Raw genomic sequence first — 13,488 nt, forward strand, 5'->3', positions numbered from 1 at the left:
TTAGAGTTGTCCACAGTCAGCAATGGTGTCTTCTTGCTGGTCTTGCCATTCCTGGACCCAAAGCGCTACATGGCTGTCACAATATCCAGGTCTTCTGTCACCTGGCCGGAGACCACGTGCTTGCCATCCAACCACTCAGTCTTGGCAGTGCAGATGAAAAACTGGGAGCCGTTTGTGTTAGGCCCAGCATTTGCCATGGACAGGATGCCAGGGCCTGTATGTTTCAGGATGAAGTTCCCGTCCTCAAATTTCTCCCCGTAGATGGACTTGCCGCCAGTGCCATTATGGCGTGTGAAGTCACCACCGTGGCACATAAATCCCGGAATAATTCTGTGAAAGCAGGAACCTTTATAACTGTGCTCAGAGCATGGAAGTTTTCTGCTGTCTTTGGAACTTTGTCTGCAAACAACTTGAAGGAGACGTGGCCCAAGGGCTCGCCATCGACAGCGATGTCGAAGAACATGGTAGGGTTCACCATGGCTGGTCACGGGCAGCTTCAGAGTGGCGGTGTCTGCAAAGCCTTTATTGAGATTTTATTTTTAATTTAATAAATCTTTATTGTTCAGATTATTACAATTGTTCCTCTTTTTTTCCCCCCATAGCTCCCTCCACCCGGTTCCCACCCCACCCTCTGCCCTTACCCCCACAACACTGTCCTCATCCATAGGTGTACGACTTTTGTCCAGTCTCTTCCCGCACCTCCCACTCCCTTTCTATGCCTCTAATTCTATTATATTCACCAGTTTATTCTGTTCATCAGATTTTTTATTCACTTGTTGATAGACATGTATTTGTTGTTCAAATTTTTATCTTTACCTTTTTTTCTTCCTCTTCTTAAAGAATACCCTTCAGCCCTGACCAGTTTGGCTCAGTGGATAGAGCATCGGCCTGCAGACTGAAGGGTCCCAGGTTCGATTCCGGTCAAGGGCATGTACCTCGGTTGCAGGCACATCCCTAGTAGGGAGTGTGCAGGAGGCAGCTGAATCGATGTTTCTCTCTCATCGATGTTTCTAACTCTCTATCCCTCTCCTTTCCTCTCTGTAAAAAATCAATAAAATATATTAAAAAAAAAAAAAAAAGAATACCCTTCAGCATTTCATATAATACTGGTTTGGCGGTGATGAACTCCTTTAGCTTTTTTCTTATCTGTGAAGCTCTTTATTTGACCTTCAATTCCGAATGATGGCTTTGCTGGGTAGAGTAATCTTGGTTGTAGGTTCTTGCTATTCATCACTTTGAATATCTCTTGCCACTCCCGTCTGGCCTGCACAGTTTCTGTTGAGAAATCAGCTGACAATCGTATGGGTGCTCCCTTGTAGGTAACTAACTGTTTTGTTTTGTTTTTAATATATTTTATTTATTTTTTACAGAGAGGAAGGGAGAGGGTAGAGAGCTAGAAACATCGATGAGAGAGAAACATCGATCAGCTGCCTCCTGCACACGCCCCATCGGGGATGTGCCCACAACCAAGGTACATGCCCTTGACCAGAATCGAACCTGGGACCCCTTAGTCTGCAGGCCGACGCTCTATCCACTGAGCCAAACCAGTCAGGGCAGTAACTAACTGTTTTTCTCTTGGTGCTTTTAATATTCTTTGTCTTTTGCTCTTGGCATTTTAATTATGATGTGTCTTGATGTGGTCTTCTTTGGATTCCTTTTGTTTGGTGTTCTGTGCGCTTCCTGGACTTGTAAGTCTATTTCTTTCACCAGGTGGGGGAAGTTTTCTGTCATTATTTCTTCAAATAGGTTTTCAGTATCTTGCTCTCACTCTTCTTCTGGCACCCCCATAATTCGGATGTTGGTATGCTTGAGGTTGTCCCAGAGGCTCCTTACACTATCTTCAAATTTTTGGATTCTTTTTTCTTTTTGCTTTTCCGGCTGAGTATTTTTTGCTTCTTTGTATTTCAAATCTTTGACTTGATTCTTGCAGTCCTCTAGTCTGCTGTTAGGTCTCTGTATAATATTTTTTTATTTCAGTCAGTGTATGTTTAATTTCTAGTTGGTCCTTTTTCATATCCTTGAGGGTCTCGCTAAATTTATCGGCCTTTTCTAGAAAATTCTTGAAAAACCTTATAACCGTGTTTTTGAACTCTATATCCAGTCGTTTGTTTTCCTCCATTTCTTTCATTTGTGATCTGTTTCTTTGTCTCTGCATTTTCGCTGCTTCCCTGAGTTGATAGAGTAGCTTTGTGTGGTAGGTGTCCTCTAGGGCCCAGTGGCTCAGCCTCCCCAGTTACCTGAGGTGGACACTCTTGGTACACACCTTGGTGGACTGTGTGCTCAGCCTTGTTGTAGTTAAGTCTTGATTATTGTTGGTATCACTGGGAGAAATTGACCTCCAGGCCATTTGGCTGTGAGGATCAGCTGTGTGTATGCTGGGAGAACTTCTGTGCTGGAGACAGCCTTATGAGACAAGACTTGCAAAATTGCAAAAGCCTCTGTGCTCAGCTTGGATGGGGCGGAGTCTCAGGGCTGAGTAGAAGCTTTGTCCTCCCATCAGCCCTGCCCTATGAGGCCCCTGGGTCTCAGTGTCCCTTGGTAATCGCTGCAAGCACCTCTGAGAGAAAGCCGCCCTCGAGTTTCGCCTGCTGCCAGACAGTCCAGTTTCTCCCCGAATGAGTCGGGGTTCCCAGAAACTTGCCTGGAACTGGAGTTCAGCGCAGTTGGGAGCTTCCTTCTCCCTCCCGCTTTAGAAAGCCGCCTGTGCACATAGCCGCCCATCCTCTCCACGGGCTTGTGCGTCTCCGTACCTCAGCCTTTTGCAGCTCCTCTGATTCTCAATGCGCTTTCCTCTTTTCTTCTAGTTGTAGAATTTCCACTCAGCCAGCTTTCCCGTGGTTTTGGATGGTGTCCGTTTTGTCTTTTAGTTGTAGTTTTGATATTGTTGTGCGAGGCAGCAGTTTAGGTGTTTACCTATGCCGCCATCTTGGTTTCTCCCTCATTGAGATTTTTTTAAAAAGATATAGTTTTATTGATTTCAGAGAGGAAGAGAGAGTTAGAAACATCAATGATGAGAGAGAATCACCAATCGGCTGCCTTGGGCACGACCCCCACTAGGGATGAGCCGGCAACCTGGGCATGTGCCCCTGATTGGAATAGAACCCAAGAGCCTTCAGTCCACAGGCCAACGCTGTATCCACTGAACCAAACCATCAGGGCTTTCATTGAGTTTTGAGTGCTAGACTTTTTAGTAAGTATGAAGCACCTACTGTGCGGTTCTACCAAGGGCTTATGAACAAGTTTGCAGCGCCTACTCTGCGCCTTGTTTTTTGCATATATCACATTTAAAGGTGAAAGCAGGGAGTGAATCTAAATGTTCTGTGGGAGCTCTAGTCTGAGTGAGGGGTGCACACCTGAGTTGGGAGAGAAGAGAAGGCGGAAGCCTCTTCCCCAGGTGGACTGCAGACCCCGGGCGCCCCCAAATGGCTCGGGCAAGAAGGGGAGGGAGGTCAGTCTGAGAGCAAGATGGATTGAAGGCGATGTGAAGTGCCCCAGACCCCGGCTCCCAGGGCTGCGGGGCGGTGGGCGGGGCCAGCGGTGGGCCGGGCCCGTATTGTCCGCTCCGCGGGGCATGCCGGGAGCCCCGCCCCCAACATGGCGTCTCACTGACAGTTGGCTGCCGAGCGCCAGAGGCGGATCCTGCTTCTCAGGGCGGCGGCGGCGGCGGCGGCGGCAGCAGCGGCGACGGGGCCGGGGTCTCCAGAGCGAGGGGCTGGAAGGATGGCGGCTCGGACCGCCTAGGGCGGAGCTGCACGGACGAGACGGCGAGCGGGGCGTTGCAGGAGGGCGCGCCTGCTGCTGCCATGGACTGGTGAGCGCGGCGACTCCTGCTCGCGTCTCCCCGGGCCGGGCGACTGCTCTTCTCCGTCAACACCTCAGCCGGGGCCATGGGCTCGTCGGCGGCCGCGGCAGCTGCTGCGGCGGCGGCCGCGGACTCGGCGCAGTGGCTCTCGGTGAAGGAAGAGACCATCTTTCTGCATGACGGGCTCATCCGCGTCACCGACCTGGCCGAGCTGCCCAGTGAGATCCTCGGGGCCCCGGAGGCCGCCGATACCGACTTGGAGGTGAGCGCGGCTGCCCCCTCCTCTCCGCCGTCAGAGGAGCCCATCCGCCCGCACCCCTGGGGTCGGCTCTCACCGCAGCCCCGAGCCCCCGGGGGCTGCCCGGGCAGGTGGGAGAGCGCGCCCGCAGCGCTGCAGACCGACCGCCTCCCTCCCTCGCTCCTCGGATCCCAGGCCCGCCGGGGATTGCATTTGTGTATTCATTTTGACACCAGCATTTTATTAGGCTATCACCCGGCACGGCCTTCACGCCCTGGAGGAGCCACTGCCGCCTCCCCAGCCTTTTCTCTCCTCCCCCCACCACGGACCCCAGGACTCACTTCACGGGCACACCCAGGCTGCTTAGCTTTGGGGACATTTTCATTTTAATGTCATTTCATTTAATGTCACCCCTCTTTCCTTACCCAGTTCTGTGTTGATTTTCTTTTCTTTTCTTTCTTTCTTTCTTTCTTTTTTTTTTTTTTTAACCACGGTGGAGGTTAGTGGCTGCTGCCGGTCCGCGATGGGCAATCCAGCAACTGTGTGTCATGCCTCTGATTGACACGGGGCCTTTGTCAGGGAAGCGGACGGTGTGGACCGCGAGGGGATGCTACTGCGGCCCTCCGTGCGCTCTCCGCCCAGGGTCACGGGCGCTTTAGGCCGCAAGGCCTTTTTGTGAGCGCGCGGGTCGCCGCAAAACCCAGGCGTAGGAGCCCTGGCAGGTGCAAAAGCAAATCTCAGCAATTGTGCTCCTGCTTTGGGGGCAGAAGGAAACCAAATATGCTTGGGTGATGGGAACTTTCCATCGACTTCCCTTGGCTTCGCCTTACCCAGAGGTGGGAATGCGGGCCGAATCGCTTCTTCGAGGCCACCGATGCTGACACTGCTCCCCCTTCACTGTGTGGGATAACATTCTGACGTGTAGGTAGCACGGGGTGTCATGAAATTCTTATTGACAGCAAAAAAGGCTCTGTGGGGTAGGGCGCAGAGAGGATAGCCTGCCTTCAGGCTATAAACGGAATGCGAGGAATCTTTGTGTTTTTCGGGTTTGCATGCACTTTGGCTTTGGGCACAAGGAACATTTATGGAAATGGATTAAAACCCATTACTGCCCCTTTCTGGAAACGGCAGTGATCGGATCGCGTTGGCTGAGACCTTTCTTTGGACGTGCCTGAGATGCGAAAACGGTCCACTGTATTTTTCTGTCTGGATTTGAGGTTGAGGTTGCAGCATTCTCATTGTGAACTCTTAATTGATTTATTTTACAGTTTGGCCACCAAAACAGAGGAAGATACGAGTTGCTAGGGAATTCCTAACATTGAATCGTAGTTTTATTGTGTCTCATTTGGGCTTGCTCTATAAAAAGTAAGGTGTGTCTGAGTGTCTTATCTGCTTGAAAACTCAGAGAGGTAATATGCTGTGATGGTGGAATCTTTTAATTTAATTGGTTCTATTGTTCGAGATATGGGAAGTGGATGCTCTTTGTTCCTTAGAGACCAATCTAACTTCACAGGTCCAAAAAATGTATATATGCAATTTATTTATTTTTTTAGGATTAAAAAGAGCAGTAGTTAAAAATACTTTAACTGTTAAGTTGGTTTTCCTAAGATGTTTACTGTATAAATGTGTTGAATGAATTTGTCAGCCGTTTCTACAGAAGAATGATTTTAAAAAGAAAGAACATCTCTGGCCTGATAGATTAAAAAAGAAAAAACACCTTGAAAAATTTATGGTTTGACCCCTCAGAAACCAATATGTGTAAGGGTGATAAACATTTATGACTGGCAGTTGTAAAGAACTTTTTTCATTTCTTTACATGTTATATAGGCTACATAGTATCAGTAGAAGTGGGTAGCTAAGAATGTTTTTGTAGCTATTAGATTTGTATTTGTGTGGGTGTGTTCATATTTAATTATTTAATTATGATAATAGGGATTAAGTGAATCCTTTGTGTCTGGCCTCATCTTACTAAATTCTCAAAAGGATCCTAGTAGCTACATGTTGTTACTCATTATAACAATTGTAAATATTGCACCCATTGTACAGAAAAGGCAAGAAAAGTGAAGAGTAGGTATGTGACTTGCTCAAGATCACACACAGAGAAGAGCACCTGGACCAGCCGTGGGCAAACCACGGCCCGTTCGGCTCTTTTATCCAGCCCGCGGAGCCGAAAGAGCGGAGGGTTCTCTTGCTCTCCCCTCCACTCCTTTACTTTGAATTTATATTAGTTCACACAAACACTCCATCCATGCTTTTGTTCCCGTCCTCCGGTCCAGTTTAAGAACCCATTGTGGCCCTCTAGTCAAAAAGTTTGCCCATCCCTGAGACATTAACCTCAGGTCTGTTGGTCTCAAACACATCTGCTCCTGATCATAATATTCTACTACCTTCATGCATATATGATATTCATATTTGTAACTACTTAAAATTTCACAATTGGCTGAAGATAGGGTAGTAAACAGATACCTTAATTTCCTTTCTAGTAACATTCTTTTTTAAATTTTATTTTTCAATTACAGTTTGCATTCAATATTTCTATTAGTTTTAGGTGTGCAGTATAGTGGTTAGATAATCATGCTTTTTACAAAGTGATCTCCCCAATATTTCAAATAACCACCTGGCACCTTACTTATTACAATATTACTGACTATATTCCCTATGCTGTAATTTACATCCCTGTGACTATTATTTAAAATAAATATATTTTTATTGATTTTAGAAAGGGAGGGAGAGAGATAGAAACATCAGTGATGAGAGAGAATCATTGATCGGCTGCCTCCTGCACGTCCCCTACTGGAGATTGAGCCTCAAATATGGGCATGTGCCCTGACTGGGTATCGAATCAGGACCTGTTTTATAGGTCGACCCTCAACCATTGAGCCACATGGGCCAGGCCCCATGACTATTTTGTAACTACCAATTTTTACTTCTTCTCAATCTCTTCACCTTTTTCACCCAGTCTCCAAACCTCCCTTCCATCTGGCAACCCTTAGTCTGTTCTCTGCATCTGAGTCAGTATTTATTTTGTTTTTTAGATTCCACATATAAGTGAAATCATATGGTATTTATTTTTCTCTGTCTGACTTATTTCACTGAGCACAATACCCTCTTGGTTCATCCGTGCTTTTGCGAATGGTAAGATTTCATTCTTTTTTTATGGTCAAGTAATAGTCCATTGTACATACAGTATGTACCTCAACTTTTTTATGCACTCCTCCATTATAGGGCTCTGGTAACATTATTTTTTAACATTTGAGAAAGATTAGAGGTTCATCAACCTTTTAAAGACTAACTTTTGAAATGCTACCACCCCTATGAATTACTCTCTTTCATGCCTCTTTTTCCAGTGGACATTTAGATGAACAATGGCCATGTGTTGTGTTTTTTTAAAACAGCCACTTTAAAAAAATTTATTTTAGAGAGAGAGGAAGGGGAGGGGAGAGAGAGAAAGAGAGAGAGGAAAAGAGAGAAAGAAAGAAAGTGGGAGAGAGAGAGACTTGTTTTTCCACTTATTGATGCACTCTTTTGTTGATTCTTTTTTTAATTATTTTTTATTTATTTCAGAGAGGAAGGAAGAGGGAGAGAGAGATAGAAACATCAATGATGAGAGAGTGTCATTGATTGGCTGCCTCCTGCATGTCCCCTACTGGGGATTGAGCGCGCAACCTGAGCACGTGCCCTTGACTGGAATGGAACTCAGGACTCTCCAGTCTGCAGTCCTATGCTCTATCATTTGAGCCAAACCGCCTAGGGCCATTGGTTGATTCTTGTATGTGCCTTGACCGGGGAATGAACTCACAACTGATGCTCTAACCAACTGAGCTACTTAGCCAGGGGCAATGGCCAAATTTCCACTGGGGTTTTAGAGTTCTATAGAATCCTTCAGTTAACAATTTTGCATTTTGGGAGGTGAGACTCAAACTAAGCCAACTAATATATGGTTGTCAACATTAATGTATAAGACTGCACTAGCAAGCTTTTGTGATCTTGCTTCCCAGCAACTGTCATCAGCCTGTCTCAAATAAATTCTTCTTCTTCTTTTTTTTTTTGGTTAATCCTCACCCGAGGAATATTTTTCCATGGATTTTTAGAGAGAGTGGAAGGGAGAGGAAGAGACACAAAGAGAGAAACATTGATGTGAGAGAGATACATTGATTGGTTGCCTTCCACATGCACCCTGACCAGGGGTTGAGCCTGCAACCTACATACGTGCCTTTGACTGGAATTGAACCTGGGACCCTTCAGTCCACAGGCCCAATGCTCTATCCACTGAGCCAAAGTGGTTAGGGTTCAAATGAATTCTTACAAAAATTTAAAAATAAAAAAGACTGCACTAGCTGAAATACAGTTGCAGAATTTTAGAGCAAGAAGATGATTAGCAATAATTTCTTTCCTTTTAGAGAGAAGTTATCTGAGATTAGGAGAGATTATGACTTGGTCCCTGTAGTGTAGCTAGTTAAGGAAGAGCAAAGGATTAGACCCTTGCTTTCCTGCCTTTGAATTCCAGTGTTCTTTTCACTCTGTAAGTGCTGCTCAAAGTTAAATGTTAATATGAAAAAAGAACCCATCCTGAGAAGTAGATCAGCATTAACTTAGCATTTTAATTTAAGCAAAAGATGAACATTTGAATTAAGAGTTTTTCCTCAGTAAATTATAAAGGAAGGTGTGTATATATATATATTGATTTCAGAGAGAAAGGGAGAGGGAGAGAGAGACAGAAACATCAGTGATGAGAGAGAATCACTGATCAGCTGTGGGGATCAAACCCACAAACCAGGCATGTGCCCCTGACCAGAATCAAACCACAGGCCGATGCTCTATCCACTGAGCCAAACTGGCCAGAGCTAACGGAAGGTATTTTGTTTTTGTTTTTTAAATCAAATAGTGTTTAATCAACAAATTTATTCAATGAGTACTTGTGGAATTCAGGAGTGAAATAGGCCCTCTCTCCGAGTGTTAGGGGAATAGCAGGGGATAAAAAAATTCTTAGTCCTAGCTGGTTTGGCTCAGTGGATAGAGCATTGGCCTGCAGACCAAAGAGTCCTGGGTTCGATTCCAGTCAAGGGCACATATCTAGGTTGCAGGCTCTTCCCTGGCCCTGGTTGGGGTGTGCAGGAGGCAACTAATCGATGTGTTTCTCTGATACCGTCTTTCTCTCTCTTGTCCACTCTCCCTAAAAATCAGTCGAAAAATATCCTCGGGCCCTAACCGGTTTGGCTCAGTGGATAGACTGAAAGGTCCCAGGTTCGATTCCGGTCAAGGGCATGTACCTTGGTTGCGGGCACATCCCAGTAGGGGGTGTGCAGGAAGCAGCTGATCGATGTTCCTCTCTCATCGATGTTTCTAACTCTTTATCCCTCTCCCTTCCTCTCTGTAAAAAATCAATAAAATATATTTAAAAAAAATAAAATACATTTTTTAAAAAAAAGAAAAATATCCTCGGGTGAGGATTAACAAACACACACACATGCTTTTATTTTAGTGGGAGGATATAGACAATAACGAATAATCAAATATACAATATACATATACTCTACATAAATGTCAAATGATAAGTGCGGTGGAGAAAAGTATAGCTGTTTTACAGTGAGTGTGGGTAGGAAAGGAAAGCCCAGGATGGCATTTGAGCAGAGACCTGAAGGAAGTGAGAGAGTGCCATATGGCTACTGGGGAAAGCTCCTTCCAGACAGGACAGCAAGCCAAGTCCCTGAGAGGGAAGCATCCTGAGCATCCTTAGCTTGGAGCTCTGAGCCCAGTAAGCAGAGGGAAGAGGATAGTGATAGGAGATGGGGGTATGGGTGATGCAGATAAGGTAGGGCCTTGTAGATAAGGACTTGGGCTTACTTCGTATGAATTAAGAGTGAGGCTTTTTCTTGGCCTTAAAAATAGTTATCTGTATTCAATTTTACATTGCTGGCAAAAGCAAAGAGCATGTAGGAAATTATTTTTAAGTGTTGAAATAAATATACATTTAAGAGAAATAAAAAAACAACAGTAGTCCTAACCGGTTTGGCTCAGTGGATAGAGCGTCGGCCTGCAGACTCAAGGGTCCCAGGTTCAGTTCTGGTCAGGGGCATGTACCTTGGTTGTGGGCACATCCCCGGTAGGGGGTGTTCAGGAGGCAGCTGATTGATGTTTCTCTCTCATCGATGTTTCTAACTCTCCCTCTTCCTTTCTCTCTGTAAAAAATCAATAAAATATATATTTTAAAAAAATAACAGTAGCTCAAAAATGCCCACTCAGATATTGAATTTTGCATTATATTTTATAGGACATTAGTCTTTTTTTAAATGAAGAATTTATAAGGGAAAAGCAACACAATAGCTCATTTGTGAAAGTTTCTGCTTTCTATCGCATTTTTCTTTACAAATTCCAGGTGGGGACAGGCATCATACATATGGATGTTGACAGAGATACTAATTGACTTGCTCAATGTGGCCAAGGTATTCTTTACCCCATAGTAAAAATTAGATTAATTTTGAACCCAGGCATTTTGGTTAGTGTTTCTCATTTTCCATTGTGTGTGTTTATAAGTACACCTTCCCCTGCCTCTGCCACACATACCATTAAAGGACTTGAACATGAATGTTCATGGCAGCTTTATTTCTGTTTGCCCAAAACTGTTCACCGAAAGGTGAGTGGATAAACAAGTGTGGTATATCCGTATGGTACCACTCAGCAATAAAAAGAAATGAACTGTTGATATTCACAACATAGATTTATGCTGAGTGCAAGAACCCAGTCAAACACCATAAGATTTCATGTATATGGAAATAATAGGAAATGCAAACTAATCGGTAGTGACAGAAAGCCGATCAGTGTTGACTGGAGATGGAGGCAGGCAGGAAGGGATCCTTGAAGGGATTGCAAAGGAGCATGAGGAGACTTTCAGGGTGACGGGTAGGTTTCCTATTTTGGTTGTGGTGATGGTTTCATGGTTCTATGGTTGTATGTTTCATGTGTCAAAATTTATCAAATTGTACACTTTATATGTTTGCCGTTTATTTTATGCCAGTTACACCTCAATAAACAAATAAACAAAACCCACACAGGCCTAGAATGCTTTCCTGATATTTAGGAAATGAAAAAAGGCTCAGCAGGGCTTTCTGTTTCTTTCTTGTTTGTTTGTTTGTTTTTTGTTGTTGTTTTTTGCCATGTCAGGAAGGGAGGTTTGGTTTTGGACCTGATCAACTGAAATAGTCAAGGCTTTGAATACTTAGGATATACTTAACTGAAATGTTTGAGACACTATTTAGATCTATAAATGTTGATCTGTTCTCTAGGAGGATACTACTAGCCTGTTTATCTTTGGTCAGAATTCTTTGGAAAGTGTTTGTGTACTTTTATTGAATTCTAAATTCTAGATTTAGAAATGTTAGTGAATAAATGAATAAACTACCTTTGTTCACCAGTAAATTGACCACCATGTAATTAATGAGCACTGGAAAAAGAGTTACTGAATCTTGGTGCAGTGTTCTGTGAGCTTGGGCAAATGGTTTGAAAGCTCTGAGGCTTGGCTGGCTAGATGTCAAGTTAGAATGAAGTATCTGAGGACTGTGGGAGGCAGTATTGTCGGGAGGTCAAAGTCAGGTTTAAAGAGCCAGATTGGGGTTGAAATTCTAGCTCTGCCCCTCACTAGCCGTGTGACTTTGGGCAAATTCCATACCTTTAGTAATCCTTGGTTTCTTTTTCCACTGCAGCTTCTTTGTCATAATTGTCACCATCTCTACCATGGCCATGACAACAGTGTCAGCATATTGTGTCCCAGACTCAGTGCTAAGCACTTCCCATGCATTAACTCATTTGGTCCTCACAAAAACTTTATGAGTATGAGGTTGATAGTATTGTTATCCTTATTTTACAAGTGAGGAAACTGTGGCACAGAAGTGGAGTAATTTGACAAAGGTCATACTCTTTAGTAGCAAAACTGAGACTGAAAGAGATCTGAGTCAGGGCCAGGGTGCAGGCTCTAAAACCATTGTGCTAGGCTGCCTCATCATCTGTAAGAGGTGGACAGTAATAGGGTTAATATAAGGGTTAGCTGTGGAGGAATGTGATTATGTATGCTCAGTGTGTGGACTCTCTATATGGTGCTCTGTTGCTGAAAGGTTAGTTTGTGCTTTTTCAGTCAGTGCTTATTGTATATGAAAGCAAACGATCCCATCAACAGCATTTTTTTCTCTCTAGTAGTGGGTAGTGGAGGTAGTGGTGTGTGTGTGTGTGTGTGTGTGTGTGTGTGTGTGTGTGTGTGTGTATGAAAGAGAAAGAGAGAGAGAGATCCTTCTGGAATTTGCTTTTCAATTTATTTGCAATATGGCTAGGTAGATAATAGATAGTCTTCACTTCACTTTTCCTCTAATTGTATGTCTAAGGTCTTGCTAAATAAATCAGTTTTGATTATTATCTGTCTTCTTGGCTTCCATATTGACTGTCACAAATAATACCTGTTGGCCAGGACTACTGGATAGATTGTCATCCACCTGTTCTTTCCCAAGTCATAAGGTGTTTGTGGTGATAATTACGGAAGGACTGTCAACATTCTTGAAAATGCCCTATGCTTTCTCCTCCCCGCTCCTCCCTCTTTCCATCTTGTTTTACAATGGTGGTTGTGGGTGAACACAAGGAGTGTGATCTGCTTTGCAAGATGTTTAGTTAATACTTGTAGACATGTAAATAACAGCAGGTGATCAATTATGGGACAAATGGATAGTTATTTCAGAAGGAGAGAAGACAGCAGAAATAGTAAAACTTTTACTTTGATCATACATTTTTAACATACCTTATGTATCTATTACATTTTTAGAAACTAATACATGAATACATTCTTAAAAAATGGAAGCAACAGATGAAACTGAAGTTCCTTTTTGACTACCATCCCTATTCCTTGTCTCCATCTACTCCCCACCCAAGTTAAATCAGGGAGAAAATTGTTTGTATATTCTTCAAGACTATTTTTGAATATGTATGTTTATGTGTGTGAATATACAACACTTTGTGATGCTAGACCTGTCTTCCTGTAACTTGCTTCTTTAAAAAACTCAATGCTCTGTTTTGGTTTTTCTATGTCTTTATGTATAGATCTACCACCTTTTTTAAGTGTTGCACAAGACTCCAGAAATACCATAGTTTATTTAGCCATTGTTCTATTGATGGGCGTCTTGGTTTCCTGTTGCTGTGCTAACAAAGTATCAACAACTTAATGACTTAAAACAACACAAACTTATTCTTTTACATTTTTGGAGATCAGAAGTCAGAAATGATTCACATTATGTTCATGTGAAGTGTTGGCAGATCTGGTTCCTCCTGGAGACGCTAGGGGAAAATCTTTTCCCTTGCCTTTTCTCAGCTCTAGCGCCCTCCTGTATTCCTTGGCTTGTGGCTCTTTCCTCCATCTTCAAAATCCATCACCCTATTTTATGATCTGTCATCATTCCTTCTTCTCTGACTG

At 43.8% G+C, this 13,488-nt stretch overlaps 1 protein-coding gene and 1 pseudogene across 6 annotated transcripts in view; one reads left to right on the top strand and one right to left on the bottom strand.

Moving 5' to 3' along the window:
• On the bottom strand, positions 1-478 carry LOC308238617 (peptidyl-prolyl cis-trans isomerase A-like; annotated as a pseudogene). The gene has a single exon. The product of its transcript is annotated as a peptidyl-prolyl cis-trans isomerase A-like (transcript).
• Positions 479-3,585: 3,107 nt separating this feature from the next.
• The window catches only part of HECTD4 (HECT domain E3 ubiquitin protein ligase 4), a 166,922-nt gene continuing 157,019 nt past the window's right edge, over positions 3,586-13,488 (top strand). For all 5 annotated transcript variants that reach the window (XM_080650565.1, XM_080650566.1, XM_080650568.1 and 2 more), the window contains exon 1: positions 3,586-4,064. In XM_080650565.1, the coding sequence (XP_080506691.1) occupies positions 3,888-4,064 (177 nt within the window). In that variant the 5' untranslated portion in view covers positions 3,586-3,887. The remainder of the gene's footprint in view (positions 4,065-13,488) is intronic.

Source organism: Plecotus auritus, assembly GCF_963455305.1.
Source record: "Plecotus auritus genome assembly, chromosome: 13".
NCBI classification, from domain to species: domain Eukaryota; kingdom Metazoa; phylum Chordata; class Mammalia; order Chiroptera; family Vespertilionidae; genus Plecotus; species Plecotus auritus.